This window comes from Equus caballus, chromosome 4 (assembly GCF_041296265.1).
Source record: "Equus caballus isolate H_3958 breed thoroughbred chromosome 4, TB-T2T, whole genome shotgun sequence".
NCBI lineage: Eukaryota > Metazoa > Chordata > Mammalia > Perissodactyla > Equidae > Equus > Equus caballus.
This window is the reverse complement of record NC_091687.1, coordinates 9472084-9489928: the sequence shown is the minus strand read 5'-3', so window position 1 is coordinate 9489928 and position 17845 is coordinate 9472084. Positions and strand designations below refer to the sequence as shown.

Sequence of the window (17845 nt, the reverse complement as noted above, 5' to 3'; positions counted from 1 at the left end):
TGCCTTCACGTCATGCTGTAGCAATTTCTTCCCTCCTGATCAACTTAACTTTGAACTTCTCAGTCTTAAAGTAGAAAAGACCAGTTATTCCTGGAATTGTGGGGTTCATAATTTCCATATTTTTAATGTTGTCTCTCCTGTGTGTCAGCAGATTATACACATATTATAAATATATACATATTTGATATTGTCTGCATACATATAGGTATATATATTATATACAATATATATACATTTGATCGTGTCTTCATAGAGATATCTATCTATCTATCTATCTATCTCTCTATCTCTCTATCTATGCAGACACGATCAAATACTGGGCATGGACAATTGGCTAATACTGGGTTTCATTTCTTCTAGTTGTCAGTGCTGCTGACTCTACAACAGCTTCCCGAACAGAGGAAAGTGGTGAGTTTTGGTGTATGCCTGCCTTCACATCATGCTGTAGCAATTTCTTCCCTCCTGATCAACTTAACCTTTGAACTTCTCAGTCTTAAATTAGAAAAGACCACTTATTCCTGGAATTGTTGGACTCATAATTTCCATATTTTTAATGCTTGTCTGTTCTGTCTGTCAGCAGATTATATACACATATATATAATGTATATATATATTTGATAGTGTCTGCGTACATATAGGTATATATATTATATATAATATATATATATACATTTGATAGTGTCTCTATGCAGACACGATCAAATAACGGGCATGGACAATTGACTAATACTCAGTCTCATTTCTCCTAGTTGTCACTACTACTGATTCTATAGCAGCTTCTCTGACAGAGGAAAGCGGTGAGTTTGTGTATATGCCTGCCTTCATGACATGCTATAGGCCCGATCAATTACTTTTGAGCATCCTGGTTCATAGGAGACAAGCCCAATTATTCCTGGAATGGTTGGGGTTATATTTTTAATGATATCTTTCCTGTCTCTCTGTTGACAAATTTTATATACATATGTGTGTATATGTTGTACACGCGTATATATCCCTTGTCAAGTAATAGACATGAACAACTGACTAATACTTTCTCTCATTTCTTCTAGAGGCCACAGATATTAATTCTACCAAAGCTTGTCTGAAAGATGAAAGCAGTAAGTTTTTGTAGGTTTCCCTCTATGTCATGCTATAGCAATATTTTCTTCCTGTTCAGATTTTAAGCGTCCCTTACATATGGTAGAAAACTAGAATGGCTGTATGTTGAAAAGGGGAATGAGTGATAGCTTAAATCAATCCATCATTTCCTAGGAGTCACTTTAAGATAGCAAATGTTGGTTTGCGGATGAGACAACTGTAAATTAGAGTGTGCAGTGATAGGCTCTTGGAATTATTTCAACAATGGACTTCACACGATTGTGCATCTTTTGTTTCTGATGACTGAGGAAAATGTCATATCAAGTTGCTTCCAGATTTCTTTTGTGTGTGTGTGAGGAAGACTGGCCCTGAGCTAACATCTGTTGTCAATCTTCCTCTATTTTATGTGGGATACAGCCACAACATGGCTTGAGGAGCAGTGCTAGGTTCGCACCCAGGATCTGAAACTGCGAACCCCAGGCCACAGAGGTGGAGCATGAACTTAATCAGTATGCCACCAGGCCAGGACCTAGTTTTTTTTTTTTAAGTATTTGGTCCTTGCTAGTAGCTAATAACATGAACTGACATGTACTGAGAGCTTCCATTGTTCTGGGTTCTACATGCATTTTCTTGTTTAAATCTCAAAATACTCCTATGAGGTGATATAATAATTTTTTCCCATTTATAAGAGGTCAATGAGCTAAAATTAATTAAAATTCCCTTGCACCATGTCACACAACTGGATCTGGGGTTTCAACCTGGCCATCTGACTCAAGAGTTTATACACTTACTCACTTCTCTCTTCCTCCTCTAAGTTATAGTCCTAGAGCAAGAAACCCCAAAACCAAGGCCCTGAGCCACGATGGATGCATGGTGGGCGGTGGACAAGAGCATAGGCTTCACGATATCCCAGACTGGACTTGAACCCCAGTTCTTTTAATGATTAGCAGCATCAATATAGGAAAGGTACTTACGTTTTGTAAGCCAGACTTTCCTCAACTGTCAACCAGGAATAATTAGACCTAACTAAGTTATTAAAGAGATAAGCTCACCTGTGTGGAATGTCTAGCATGGGGTGTCTCATTTAGCTGGCACAGAATCAGTACTAGTTTCTGGCACTTTCTACCCACATGTGTACAAAGAACGTGACTAAAAGCATTGGCTCTAGCCTTGCTGATATTTCCTCCATTTCCAATATCAAGGGTGCTCTGGACCCCAGCTAACACCTTACCTGGCCAAGGGCAAGGAGTTATGAGCACATTGCCTCTGAGATCCCTTTCCACAACAAGTGCTAATGATTCTGAAATTTTGACTTTATGAAAATAAAACGTATAACAGGGAAATTTCCACAGGAAGAGACTCAGCCTTCTGGTTCATTGAATTGCACGTCTGGCTCACCATCATGGTCTTTAATTATTTCTGGACAATATATATTTCTTGAAAAACTTCAAAAGGTATTAAGAGCAAGTATCCTATAACATCATATCCAGAATGAGGGACATTTAGGAAGGACAGGTGAGTGAGCCAAGAAATCCTAAAGTTTCAGAGACTTTGGATTAACCATTCTCTTCCTTTTTATATAATGCTCTTTTCACTCAAACCTCCCACCTACCCCTCTGTGAGCATGAACAAATTTCCATGGATTGTACTCTTCTTAGGAATCTCATTGAATACACAATGAATATAACTCAGATTTTTCTAAATCAGAATTCACCTTTACATTTACTCTTGACCTTTTGATGTCTGGGGTATTTATTGCACTGGAGACACAGAATTACACAGTACCTGTGAGTGTGTTCTTTAAAGTCATGTTGCTGGGATTAAAATTTTGTTTCTAGTACTTCCTAAATGCATGACATCAGACAAATTACTTCTCTCGGTCCTTAGATTATTTGAAAAATGGGAGCAACAATAACAGTTTCATAGGTTATTTTTAAACTCAAATAAGATTAAAGCTTTGCATGTAAAGCTCTCTAAACAATCGTTTGGCATTTCGTTAGTGGTTGATGAATATTATTTATTATTATCACTTAGAGACATAGTGGGGTGAAGAAATGCTAAAAGGTGTTTATCACAAATACTTTATTCTGTTCAACACATTCATTAAAAATGCAACCTTACTTTTCATATTTTGGAATGGTCTGAGTGAATTTAGCAGAGGCTGTTGGTCACATGACCTGTGAACTGAATTCTGAGTCGTCTTGTTGTTGTCTGTGGTGGTGGAGGGGGTAGATGTTTATTTTTGAGTTTTGATGGGGGGATGTCACTGCAATGTAGGTCATCAGAAATAGAGAACTGTGACCACCCTCCATGAATATGTCCCATCCTTTCAAAAGAACAGGTGGAACTAACCAAATGACTTCTCTTAGCCCCCCTGCAGCTGCAGCTCACCAGCACCTCTGCCTATCACACCTACATCCTTCTCCTCCTCGCGAGTGCCGTCTACTTTGCCATCATCAACTTCCGTCTGTTTAGGAGAACAGCAGCCTGTGGCAATGGAAAGAGTTCGTAACAGATTTTGGCACAAAGAAGTCAACTTTACTCCATTGTTTAGTCTCCAAAAAGTGTCATGTTACTATAGCTGGGCTTTCTCTGGGTGTGGGTTATTTCAGTTCACATGTGTATTTTTCTGTTATGTCAGTATAAAAAATGTTTTTTTAAGCCAGTGAGCAAACAGAAAATTTTACTCTGTAACAACAGTGAGTTCTTCCATTACTCGGGGCAGGGCTCTGAGGTCGTCCCTTAGCACTCTCTCTCCCTGATCTCTGTCAGCTCCTCCAGGACCCAAAGAAGCATGCCTTCTGAGTACAGACAGCATGCAGCTATAGTCATGTCCCTTAGGGCCATTTAACCAGAACTGCCTTGAAGCCTTCCATTTTTCACACCCTGAAGCAATTTCATTTTTACTGGAATTCTGTATGTTGTTTTTCATAATAGGCACAATAAAAAAAATCCAAAGTCTACAATTGTTTCTGTGTACTTTCATTTGATGAAATCTAACTGGAAGTCCAAGGTAAGAAACAGCATGACTCCTGAGCCATCAAATCTGGCACTGGCTGTGATGATGGTCAATACAGAGTTCTAATTCTTTCCCTAAGACAGTGGTCATGATGCTGTCCTTGGGGCACTGGCTCCAAGAGGAGCCACAGTCACATGAAGGCACCCAGGTTACTTCTTTTTCAAAGGTCACCAGATTCACACTCATTTGGTTTGGGACATTCTGATGGTGTCAGTATAAGATCTAGCATGACTTGCACTGTGTGTGCTCAACTCTACACTAGTGTTTCACAAGCACCATGTTTCCTGGCCCTCACATGAACCCTCTGAGACCTGCACTCACACCAAGAGGCATCATGGTGGAAGGGTTGAGCCCCTGGACTCTGAACCATGGGCACCTGGATTAGAATCCTGGGTCTAGTATTAGCATCTGTGCTGCCTCAGGCAAGCTACTTGAACTCTCTGTGCCATAACTTCCTCATCTGTAGAATGGAGTTACAGCGCCCTGTCTCCTGGAGTTGTGTGGATTTAGATGAGTTAACAGTGCAGGTCCTCAACAGCATTAGCATCCATTCTTGGCACTTCTACTTTTGAATAGTAGATACTGCACAACACAGAAACACTGACAGTCTTCTCTAATCTTATTTCCCCACAGAGAGGTTAGATGTGAGTGGAATAGGGACTCTGAGTTTCGGCTATGAACCAGGCAACCTCCTAATTCTCTAGCAGCCCCCTGTAGGCAGGTACAATTATATACACAGTGTAGATATTGGAGAAATTACTTCCTCGCCTCAAGGTCCCTATTTTGTAAATAATAGTCATTTAGAGTCAGATCTCTCTGAACTCACAGCCAGTATTTTCTAACCTACAATCAGATGGCCTTTCCTTCACCCACTGTCAACTGGGAAAAACAAAACAAAGCAAAACCTACACTGCTTCTCTACTAAAGGCATCCTCCAAGGTGTCAGTGAGAATTTTCTTAAGGACTTGTGGGTGAATCTGTGTTTTCTCCTCATGCATATACTCTGTTATTACCATAATTGCTCCCTTTGTTATCAACACTATGGGAATCGTACTTTACCCTGTGAGTGTGTCCTAGATTTGCAACTGCTTTTTTGAGGACTGCTAATGAAATGGACTGAGGGTCTCAGGCAGAGCAGGCCCGTTGGTGGTGCTCTCTGGGTGCACCATTATGACACCCCAGCTCCTCCCCTAGACGGAATGGGCCTGGAGGTCCTCAGAGTCGCCTGTGGAAGCCTCTGTTAGGTCCAGGTGCATTACTGAGGAAGGAGGTAGGTTATACATCCTTTTTGGTCATGTGCCTTCCCACCACAGCATGACTGCCATGTGGTGTGGTGAGAGAAACACTGGCCCAGAAGTCTCATTTCACACCCCATGCTTAGAGCATTGCCTCCTTGGTCTGGCTTTAAGTAGCTATTTCATTTGTTTTTAACCATGTCACATTGTCTAAATTTACCCAGTGTTAGGAGAAAGCGTTCAAGTTGTATCAGGTTTCTAGCGTGATTTAAAAAGTCAATAACTAACATCTGAATGAAGTAATAATAGCAAATGCTGGGATAGTGTTTATGGTAGATTTCTAAGTACATGTTATTTATTTAACTCTCAAAAGAACCCTATGAGATATGTACGATTATCTCTTTTTTATAGATGGGGAAATGGAGGCAAAGAGAGGAAAAGAACGTCCCCTTAGTTAGATATCTAATAAGAAACAGAGCTGAGATTTGACCCCAAGCAGCCTGGCTGCACAAATTCTGCTCTTAAATTCTACGTTATTTGCTACTAGAGTAGAAACAGGCTACTTTAGTTTCAGTTAAAACAGGAAACTTTCTCTCTTTATTAGACTAAGAGCTGGTGGAGAGAACTGCCTCTTTGTCCACACTTCCTCTCCTTGCTTCTATGCTGTGCCCACAATTCGAGGGTCGTAGGCCAACCTGCCACAGAATTTGTCATGCTGGAAAGACTTTTATAGAATGAGCTCCACCCACCAACAGGACTTCTGTGATTAAACTCCACAGCACCTGGTTGGATAAAATGAATACCAGAAGAGCACGTTGCATCCGCAGGTGTGCAATGGAAAAACTAGGCAAAGATTTACACAATTCCATGTAAAAACACTCGAGTCTCAATGTCTTTATAGAGCTAGAGTCTCCATACACTTCTCAGCTGTAACAGAGGGAAACCTCAAGGCAAGAATTCTCAGAATTTCCCCGTTTGCATCGTCCCTAGTGTTTGGATTCTTTCCCGCAGAGACTTCATTTTTGAAGGCTTTCCATCAATCAAGCAGGTCACAATTAGCTAACATTGATCATCCCTTCTATATTAATACAAGTCCCATATAACTGCCAATTAGAAAATCTGAGTAATGAGATAACCAGAGATGCTACAGCGACATGAGACAATTCATCCAAAAGGCTAGATATTCAACAAGTTCATCAGCCATGAAATCTTATCTAGGTAAGTGCAAGATCTCTGTCATGTTCTGTTCTATTTTTTGCTTGTTTGCTGTCTTTTGCTTTGTTTGAATAATGGCAAGCATCTACCACTTAGTGAGTATCAGGAATTCTGCTAGGCAGTTTGGGTGCCTTGTGTCTAATGCTCTCCGTGTGCTAGAGTATGGATATCACACTCATCTCACTGAAGAGAAGACTAGGTCCCAGAAAGGCTAAGAAATATGCCTGAGATTAAACATGGAGTAGTGTCCGAGTCCACATGAGTCCAGGTCTGCCTGACTTAAGAACTCCTTCTCTATCCAATATCCTAGTGAATCTCCTCCCGGGAGGCTTTACAAACCACTGAGGCCCAGCCTTCCTCACAGGCCAGGCATTGGAGTTTCAAACCCCCCTTCAGTAATTCTGATGTGCACTGAGGTAGAGGTCATTATGTGACTGAAAGAGCTCCTGAGCTCCAAGGCTGCTGTCCCAAATCACACGTGGTGAGGCGCCATCACAGAGCCCATCAGACAATTGAGAACTTGTTGCCGCCAGGAAAGTGCTCTCACCATTCCTCCCATCGATTTCCTAAGGAAACAAAAAGTGTGTACTAAGATTTATGTGCAAGGATGTTCATTTACTGTGGCACCATTTATAGGAGCCCCAAGTTCACCAAAATTCCCAATAAGAAACTAAAAAGTAAGCTAAAGGATGTCATATGATTGTCTACTATGCATCTTCAAAAAATGTAGATTGTTTAAAGAAGTGGAAAATTAATCAGAAAGCATTCTTGAGAAAATAATATGCATAACATGACCATATAAAAATTGTCAGATAATACCTTCACGTGGTTCAAATATCAAACACTCTAAAATATGCACTAAGACATTTTGCTTCAACCACTATCTCTCCCGCTCCCACTTCTACAGGTCATAGTCTTGTTTCTGGTGCATCCTTCCACTTTTTATATCTGAAAATATGAATGTACTTATATAAACATCTGTGCCTGTATATATATTCTCATTTCCTCCCTTCTTACACAGAGGTAGTAAACCATATACATTATTCTGCACTTCTCTTTTCCTTTAAACATGCTATAACTCTTTTCATGTCAGTGCAGATGGCTATATAATATTTCACTGGTGAATGCCAACACTTTATACAGTTGACGATGATAGACTGTTGGCTCAATTTCAATCTTTTGCTACGATGAGAAACGCTGAAATTATAATAGTGCTTTCTGTCATCTTGTATGCAAGTGTTGGTCAATTTGATAGGTATTTCCAACTGGTCCATGATAGAGAGAGCACCATTTTGTACTTCTACCACAGTCTTAGTGAATGTCAAGAGTGTGCCTCAGGGGCCAGCCTGGTGGCGCAGCAGTTAAGTGCGCATGTTCCGCTTCTAGGCGGCCCGGGGTTCGCCGGTTCTGATCCCGGGTGCAGACATGGCACCACTTGGCACGCTATGCTGTAGTAGGCGTCCCACATATAAAGTAGAGGAAGATGGGCACGGATGTTAGCTCAGGGCCAGGCTTCCTCCTCAAAAAAGAGGAGGACTGGCAGTAGTTAGCTCAGGGCTAATCTTCCTCAAAAAAAAAAAAAAAAAAAAACCACAAAAGAGTGTGCCTCAGGACTTTCTAATCTGACAGGTGAAAACAAATCTCATCACAGCCTTAATTTGTTTTTCTCTTACTATGAGTGATGAGAAGAATCTTTTCTTTTTTCTTTAAAGATTGGCACCTTAGCTAACGTCTGTTGCCAGTCTTCTCTCTTTTTTCATTTCTTCTTCTTCTCCCAAAAGCCCTCAGAAGAATTTTTTCTTATATTGAAAGTCTATATTTCTTTTTCTGTGAAATATTTGTTTTCATCCTTTGACCATTTTTTCTATTGAGTAATAATACCAACAGATATGACACTCATTTGTGTGTGTCTCTGTATTTCTACAATCATAGGAATAAAACATCATGGTCAATGTACGATAGGAGGGTGAAAAAATGATAAGAGATCATATATTTTTCTATTTTCCCTAACTAATATTTTTTAAGGAAAATCATTTCAAAATTAAAATTAAAAACTATCTTGTTTAAAATTGGCAAAATTTTTGTTCGTTCTCTTATAATCAGCCTCAGTTTCTGTGAAGCGTGTTTCTTTTGGAAACCAGGTAGACGTTCCCATTTGGAAACAAAATAAGACCCACACGATACAGGAAAGATTAAATTTGATTTAGACTTTTCTTCTTTATTCTTGTGAATTTGATCCGATTCTCTAGGCCCAATCCCTGGCCCTCTCCTTAGAGACCTGGAACTATATCTATGTTGGGAAAGGATAGAAACAAAGAGGGGAAACATGCAAATCACTGAGAGCTTTGTGCAGGTGATGTCGCTGCCAGACTCTACGAGGCAGTGTCTCCCGTGGTTTCCAACTTCTGAGCAACTTCCCTCCAAACTGGGCCTGGGCTGCCCTGAACGAGGTGGCACAGAGAGGGAGAGCACAGGTGGTGGAGGGGACAGCCTGGGTGACAGGAGGGTGCTGGTGTGGCTGATGGTGTGTATTGACATACTCTGTCAAATGTGGTTGATTTGTGGAAATGCTCACAGTTAAACCAACCCGTATAGGTTTTGGTTGTGCAAGCAGTGACTAGGGTGTCGTAAGATAAATTAAGGGCAGTTAAACCATAGCCAGTTTTACTCATTTTCAAAAGACCATAGCTAATGGGAGGAAAATATCCATCTACACACCTGTGATTGCTATCAAACATACTCTTAGGCTGTGGTCGGGTGTTCCGTCCTTTTTATACACAGAGTTTACTCCGATTAGCTACAGTGTGAGTTGGGAATCTAATGCCCAGGACTGTTCAGATCCTTCATATTGGTCCACTCTCATGACCCTGTTCTGAGGGAAAGAGCAGAGAGGAAAACTTGGAGCATTGAGACAATCCTAACATTGCAGGTATCTGTGCTCTTCCATGGTATTTGACTTACTGAGGCTGGTATGTTTGGTTTCATTTTCTCAGTGTAGACAGCATGTTACAAGTCTGTGCTCATGAACCTGGTAGCATGGATGGGCTGTAGATGTGGGCAACAGTGATGTGATTTTTCCCTCACAAGAACACAGAGACACAGAGGCCCTGAGTTCAACCATGTAATTGAATGTCATTTCCTGAATCATATAAATCCCTCTAACGAGTCAGTCAACCTGAGCAAGGCTTAACAGAGGACATTAACATCAGAAAAAAGTGTCATTATGTCAATTAGAAGAGGGTTCTTCAGAAACGTGAGTATAAAGAGCAAACGTCCCCACCCCCTCCCACACCAGCATGATAGAGAGTGGGTGCCCAGGACCACGGACTCAATCTGTCCGTCCCCAGGGAAGTAAAGCTCTATTGTTGAGATCAAGGCTTTAGGCTTTCACAGCCTGACTTCATGGCACATTCAAATCATTCACTGCATTCTTCTTGGTCTGTGCTCTGAGAGCCAACTTCTGGGTGAGTCTTGGCTTCCCCTGAGGATGGGCTGCATCTGCTGGTTGAGCCCAGCATGTGTGGATGAAATTCTATCTCAGGTTAAATTAATACCCTGATTCCAGCTTAAGCATCATCTGTGGGCTTTGTGTATATGTGACTCATGAGTCCCGGCTCGGCCACTTCCTCCCTGTGTGACTGTGGACAAGTCACTCACCCACTCTAGAGTCACTTGCCTCAAGTGTGTGTGGAGACAATAAGAGGACGACATCTCTTAGGACTGGAACCCTCACAGCACATGTCAGTTACGGTTTGTAAAGAAAGAATGTCTGGCACAGAGACATTCTGCCCAAATCTACAATAATGGATTCATGCTCACTCTTTAGAACTTTTGGACTCTGAGATAGTTTTCATACTTCACAAATTCATAGCTTTGAAGAAAATGTTTAGAAATATAACATTAACAAAATGTAGCTGATAAATTTGTGTAAATAGGACAAACCTGGCTATTCACTCACACTAACTTTTTTTGAATTTTACTTGAAATCTACTCAAAGAAAATGCTCCATGTTTAACTACTTTGTTGCTGCAGTTTCATTTTCAAAGATTTACTTTAACAAATCTAGCTCTCACAGTCACAAAAGTTGTTTTTCACTGTCCTGCTTTCCTTCAGCTTCTTCAGATCCTACACGGTAGGGAAGGTGGAGGAGAAAAAGCAGCACACTCCACTGGAGTAATGAACGATTTCTTCAAAATTACAACATACATGCACAGCATTTTAAATGAGAGATGCATATGTTTAATCCTTAAGAGATTTATATTGAGAAGCTGTTACTGTAAAATAAAGTTTCACTTTATTTCTTGGTTGAGGAAGCCTTTCAAATAGGACCTGTCACTCACACTAAACTGCCAAAAGGAATTCACATAGGTACTTCTAAACGCATACAGATAAGAATTATGATCAACTGCTGTTTCTCCTCTACCACTTTACTGACAAGCTTGCAAACACTATACAAGTGCAGATAAATTAGAGATTTGGTCCAAGTAATTTAATCTACATTTTTCAGAAATTGCTGTCCCCAGTGACTGAGAGAGCTACAAGGGCTTCCTAATGCAAAGGGCGATGCCCCATGGTCACTCTCGTATGCTGTTGCCAGTGACCATTGCTACAACCACTGAGGGCCAATGTCCTGAGAGCCTTATCTTATTAATGCTTTTGACCCAGTCTTTCTGCTCTGTAATTATTTCCTTAGGATATATCCCTGTGGAAATAATACTGGTTTTATATTTTGTAGATTTTCCCTCTAAAAATTAGATACAAATCTAAATGTTTGAGAGTAGAAGAAAAGTAAAATGATTATATTATTTCCATGAAATGTCTTACATCCACTTAAAATTAAATTTATAGTTTAGAAGAACATGGAAAATGCATGTTCTATAAGGTAAAAGCAAATATGCAATAAATAAAACTGTATGAGATAATATCTTAATTGATAAAAATAAAAAAATATATATATGAATGTTCAAATCAGAAAGACTAGAAGAAAATAAACAAGTGGCTTACACACATTTCTAGAGATTCCAAAATTTCTACAATAAACTGGATCTCACCTTTTAAATTTTAGACAGGGCATAAATAATATGGGCGGTTTGACCACAATTGGCTTAATTACAATCACAAACTAGAAGGAAAGAATCTAAACTGTCACACTGATGTTGCTGAGTCATATGAAAGACAGGGGATCTTTTATTTTTGTCTTTCAAAATTTTTACAATAAGCTTGCGGTACTCTCACAATCAGGGAAGGGAATAAAAAGGAGCGGTGAGAAGACCCAGGCAGAAGGTCAGGGATGTGACCTCCTCACACTCAGAAGCAGCCTGCCTCCCATGCTGTCCTCGAGTCACATAACACACTTCAAGAGGGACATGTTTTCTTATGAGAATGTCTACCTGGACTATAGTCAAGAGCAAACACGGTACAGGAGAAAGAACAACTGAGGATCCTAAGAGAAGCTCCTGTCCCACATCTTGACCTCATCAATGTCACACAGTCCAGTTTACATTTGTGGTGAAATAAATAGAGAAAGATGTAGGGGTTGGAAGACTTCACTTTCCAGCCATTAAACTGCAGTAAACTGGAGAAACACTGGGGTGGTTTAACTGCCTTCTCCCTTTGAAAGGAGTCTGAGGAAGACGGTCAGACCAAGTCTACCTGTTTCTGGGCTCACTTTCCACCTGTCAGGCTAATGGTGTTGAAGCCACAATGAGCTGACACGTCTTCAAATTACTTGTGAGTCCTAAATAAAGCCAAACTTTTAATTAAAACATAATAATATGTATGCTTTATGTACCATAAAAGCAAATGATAGGAAGGCCTTCTGGCTCTGGTCAAGTGAGGAGGTCAGTAAACTCTCTTTTTGGAAAGCAATTCTAACAGTGGACTAGATGAACAGCTAATCATCTCAGCACTGAGGAAATGACCACAGGCATACAGCAGTCTGAGAAGTGCTTGTGCTTGAAAAACTGCAGAGTTCAGGCAACAACAGTGGTGTTCTTGCTTAGAGCTGCTAGTTTCATCCCCCACCTCCCAACACCCAGCTCGATGAGCACAAAGGTGCTTTGAGTTAGGGTAGGCCATGAGGACTGGGAGAAAAATTACACAGTTGAAGGGACCTCAGATAATCTGGGGTGGGAAGTTATGTGATGGTGACCCGACAAACTCAGCAGTGTGCAAGCAGGAAGGGCCAGAGGCTCTGCAGGTTTGAAGTTGTGGTTGTGGCTGCAGCAAGCACATGCTTGGCTGAAGCTGTGGGCATGCTGGGCAGAGACCCAAAGAGCATGAACTAGCCAAACACTCTTGGTCAACCCTGAGAATATGAGCATATGCAGAGGAGACGTGAACAGATGCACAAAATGTGCAACTGGGGGAAAACCCAAAATAGCCTGAAATTTGACTGGCTACCCAATTCACACACATATTAACTTGGTAGATCTTGGGAGCCTTAATCGACATGATTGAGCACAATCTCTGTCCACTCGCTGGCCACCGCTAAGCCATGTAGACACAGGGCTGATTCCTAGGAAGTTAGTTAAAAATGTAAGTGAATTAAATAGAAAAAGAAAAAGAGACAAAGCTGACAAGAGATATGAGCTGCCAAATACCACAAAGGATATAATTTCACAGATTTAGCTCAGGTAATTTTCTATGCAAATAAAAAGCAATAGCAGCAACCTTACAAGGGAAAAATCAGAATCTAGAGTTGCTACAATACATTTTCAACAAAATAATTTCAATAAAAAGACAGGTAACGAATCAGAAAAGCGAAAACCAAACAGAAACTACAATACAATACAAACCGTCTCTGAGTGTATCAAGTTATTTTCTTTAGCAAAGACTTCAAAGCAGGTATTAAAAATATGTTCAAAGAAATGTGGAAAAGTGTGTTTCAAGAATGAAAGCAAAGTATGACAACAATACATCAACACATAGGGATCTCTGGAGGGAGACAAATTGCAAAATTAAAAAATTAAAAAAAAGAAAATCCGGAGTAGAAAATTATAATAACCGAAGGAAAATATTCACTAGAGGTGGTTAAGAGAACATTTAACTTGGCAGACGACACAACCTGTAAACTTGAACAGAGAGCAGTAGAAGTTCCCCAAGCTGAATAATAGCGAGATGAAGAATGAAAAATAGTTGAACAGAGCTCAGAGACCTATGAGAGAACTTCAAACGTACCAACATATGTGTATCACAGACCGGACTTGAACCTCAGATATTTTAACGATTAGTTGCATCAACATAGGAAAATGACTTACCTTTTCTGAGCAACATTTTCCTCATCTGCCAACAGGGAATACATACACCTAACTCAGTTATTGAAGAGATAATGTCACCCATGCTGAATGTCTAGCATAAAGTATCTCATTTAGCTGGCACACAATTCATACTAGTTTCTGGCCGTTTCTCCCAAAATATGTACAAAGAAATTGCCTAGGAGCATTGGCTCTAGCCATGCTGATCTTTCCCCCATTTCCAATATCAAGGGGGCTCTGACCTCAGCTAACACCTTACCTGATCAAAGACAAGGAGTTAAGAGCACATCACTTGAGATCCCTTTCCACACCAACTGCTAATGATTCTGGAGCATGTAAAAGGGAAAACTTCACAGGAAGAGGCTCAGCCTGTGGTTCATTGAATAGCTAGTTTGACTCACCATCATTGTCCTTAATTATTTCTTCACACCATATATTTCTTCCAAAACTTCAAAGGATATTAAGTGCAATTATCCTATAACATCATAGCCACAATGAGAGACATTTAGGAAGGACAGGTGAGTGAGTCATGAACTCCTGAAGTTTCAGGGAATTTGGATTAACCACTCTCTTCCAATTTATGTAATGCCCTTTTACTAAAACCTCTCACCCATCCCATTACACACACCACCAAAAATCCATGGATTGTACCCTTAGTAGTAATCTCATTGTATGCACAACATGTAATGGTTTAGATGATTCTAAATCAGAATTCAGCTTTATCTTTATGCTTAACCTTTTGATGTCTGGGGTATTTATTGCACTGGAGATGCAGAATTACAGGGTACCTAAGCGTGTGTTCTTTAAAGTCATGGTGCTGGGATTAAAGTCTGGTTGCTGGTGCTTCCTAAATGCATGATATCAGGCAAATTACTTCTCTCTGTCCTTGGGTGATTTTTAAAGTGGGAATTACAATAATAATCTCATAGTTTATTGGAAAAATTAAATTAGCTTAAAGGTTTGTATGCAAAACTCTCAGAACAAGTGTTTGGCATTTGGTTAGCGGTTAACGAGTATTTGCTATTATTATTACCTAGAGGCATGGTGGGAGGTGAAAAAATGCTAAAAGCTATTTATCACAAATGCTTTCACCCATTGGACTCATTCATTGAATATGAAACATTATTCTTGTTATTTTGGAACGTTCTAAGTGAATTTAGCAGAGGTTGTTGATTGACATGACCTGTAAACTGAGTTCTGAGCCGTCTTCTTGTTGTCTCTGGTTGGGGGGGTTAGATGTCTATGTCTGGGTTTTGGTGGTGCAGGTATGTCACTGCAATGAAGTTCATCAGAAATGGATAACTGTGACCACACTCCATTAAGATGTCCTATTCTTTCAAAAGAACCGATGAAGCTAATCAAACAACTTCTCTTAGCCACGTTGAAGCTGCAGTCACCAACACCTTTGCTTGTTATACGTACGTCCTCCTCCTCCTCAAGAGTGCCATCTCCTTTGCCATCATCACCTTCTGTCTATTTAGGAGAACAACAGACTCTGACAGTCTGTTGGTGACAGAACGAAGTCAACTTGTCTTCATCATTTATTTTCCCTAAAAGTATCTGCTGTGGATCTAGCTGGGCTTTTTCTCTGCATTTGGGTTATTTCAGTTCACATGCGTACTTCTCTGTTATGTCATTATTGTGTAATGGTTTTTCAGACCACTAGGCAAATGGAAAATCTTAATCTATAACAAAATGAATTCAGCCATTACTCAAGGGCAGGGCCACAGCGTAGTCCTTTAGTACCACTCTCTCCATGATCCCCATCAGCTCCTCCAGAAACCCGAATGACCATGCCTTTAGAGCACAGACAGCACGCAGCTCTAGTCACATCCCTTAGGGCCATTTAACAAGAACTGCCTTGAAGCCTTGCATTTTACACATCCTGAACCCAACATCTTTGCTACTTGAATACTGTGCTTAGCTTTTCATAATAGGCACAATGAAAAAAAATAAAAATTCTACACTTATCTGTGTGTACTTAATTTGATGAAATCTAACTGAAAGTCCAGGGTAAGAAACAGCCTGACACCTGAGCCATCAAATCCAGCTTGGGCTGTGATGATAGTCAATACTATACTTCTAATTCTTTCCCTGACTTAATGGTCATGATTCTTTCTTTGGGGCACTGGCTCCACGAGGAGCCACAGTCAAATGAAGGCACCCAGGTTACTTCTCTTTCAAAGGTCACCAGGTTCACAGTCTTTTGGTTTGGGACATTCTGATGGTGTCATGACCTGCACAGTGTGTGTTCACCTCTGCAGTAGTGTTTCACGAGCATCCTGTTTCCTTCTCCTCAGAATAATCCCATGAGACTTGGGCTAACTTTAGGAGGCATTATGGTGGAAGGGTGAAGCCCCTGCACTCTGAGCCCCGTCACTGGGTTTGAATCCTGGGTCTAGTATCAGCATTTACGTGATATCAGGCAAGCTATTTGAACTCTCTGTGCCATAACTCCCTCATCTGTAGAACGGAGTTAGAGTGCCCTGCCTCCTGGAGATGTGTGGATTAGATGAGTTAATAATGCCTGTTACGTGCAGGTCCTCAACAGCATTAGTATCCACTCTTGGCAGATCTACTTTCGAAAAGTAGACACTACGCAACACAAAAACACTGACAGTCATCTTTAATCTTATTTCCCTGTAGAGAGATTATATATGGATGGAACAGGGACTCAGTGACTTTACTCTCTGCACCAGGTAACCCCGTTAATCCTCTAAGAACCCCCTGAGGTCGGTTTAATTATAGTTCACAGTGTATTGATTGGAAAGATTAATTTCCAAGCTCAATGTCACTATTTTGTAAGTGATAGTCATTGAAACTGAGTCTCTATGAACTCAGAGTCAGTATTTTGTTGTCCAATATCATGTGGCATTCCTTTCAGCCAGTTTCATTTGGGAAAAACAAAACAAATGAAACATTCATTGCTTCTTTACTAAAGGCATCATCCAAGGGGTCAGTGATAATTTTCCTAAGGACTTGTGGGTGCATCTGTGTTTTCGCCTCATGCATATACTGTTATTACCATAATTGCGCCCTTTGTTGTCAACACTATGGAAATCCTCCTTTGTTCTGTGACTGTGTGTCCTGGATTAGTAACTGCTATTTTGGGGGCTGCTAATGAAATGGACTGAGAGTCTCAGGCTGAGCAGACCCATTGGTAGTGCTCTCTGGGTGCACCATTCTGACACCCCATGTCCTCCCCTAGATGGAATGGGTCCAGAGGTCCCCAGAATCTCCTGTGGAAGCCCCTGGTAGGTCCAGGTGCATTTCTGATTTCGGAGTAGATTATACCTCCTTTTTGGTCCGATACTTTTCCATCACAGCACGACTGCCATGAAGCATGGAAGGAGAAATACTGGCCCAGAGGTCATACTTCATACCTCATAGTTAGAGCCTCGCTCCTTGATCTGGTTCTAACTAGCTGTGTCATTTGTTCTTGACCATGTCACATTGCCTAAGTTTACCCAGTTTTAGAGGAAAGCGCTCCAATTAAATAATTTCAGGATTCTAGTGCAATTTACAAATTCAGTCGTTACCATCCTGTTGAAATAATAATAGCAAATGCTGATATGGTGCTTCCTGGTACTGGTCTTAGTACATGTTGACTTATTTTACTCTCAGAAGACCCCTGTGAGATATGTACAATTATCTCTGTTTTATAGATGGAGAAACAAGCAGAGAGGGGTAAAGATGTTCCCTTAGTTAGACGACTGATAAGAAACAGAGCTGGGATTTGAAACCAGCAGCCTGGCTTCAGGAGCTCTGCTCTTAACGTCTATATTATTTGCTACTAGAGTAGAAACAGGTTACTTTAGTTTCAATTAAAACAGGAAAATTTCCCTCCTTATCAGGACAAGAGCTGGTGGAGAAAACTGCCTCTTCAGCTATCCACACCTCCTCTCCTTTCTCCGATGTGGTTGGGACAATTTCAGGGTCATAGGCCAACCTGACACACAATTTTTATGCTGGGAGGACTTTTATACACTGACTTCTATCCATCCATTGGACTTCTGTGATTAAAGTCCACGGCACTGTGTTGG

At 40.6% G+C, this 17845-nt stretch overlaps 1 protein-coding gene and 1 long non-coding RNA gene across 2 annotated transcripts in view; one reads left to right on the top strand and one right to left on the bottom strand.

Annotated features, from left to right (window-relative positions):
• The window catches only part of LOC102149580 (uncharacterized), a 67407-nt gene extending 63362 nt beyond the window's left edge, over positions 1-4045 (top strand). The window contains 4 exon segments of the mRNA XM_070265490.1: positions 361-408; positions 750-797; positions 1050-1097; positions 3447-4045. Of these exon segments, the coding sequence (XP_070121591.1) occupies positions 361-408; positions 750-797; positions 1050-1097; positions 3447-3589 (287 nt within the window). The 3' untranslated portion in view covers positions 3590-4045.
• LOC138923877 (uncharacterized) lies at positions 3145-14139 on the bottom strand. The gene is made up of 2 exons (XR_011438107.1): positions 14062-14139; positions 3145-7112 (listed from the first exon to the last, which is right to left on the bottom strand). It is a non-coding gene; the product is annotated as an uncharacterized lncRNA (long non-coding RNA).
• Between the last annotated feature and the right edge of the window lie 3706 nt (positions 14140-17845).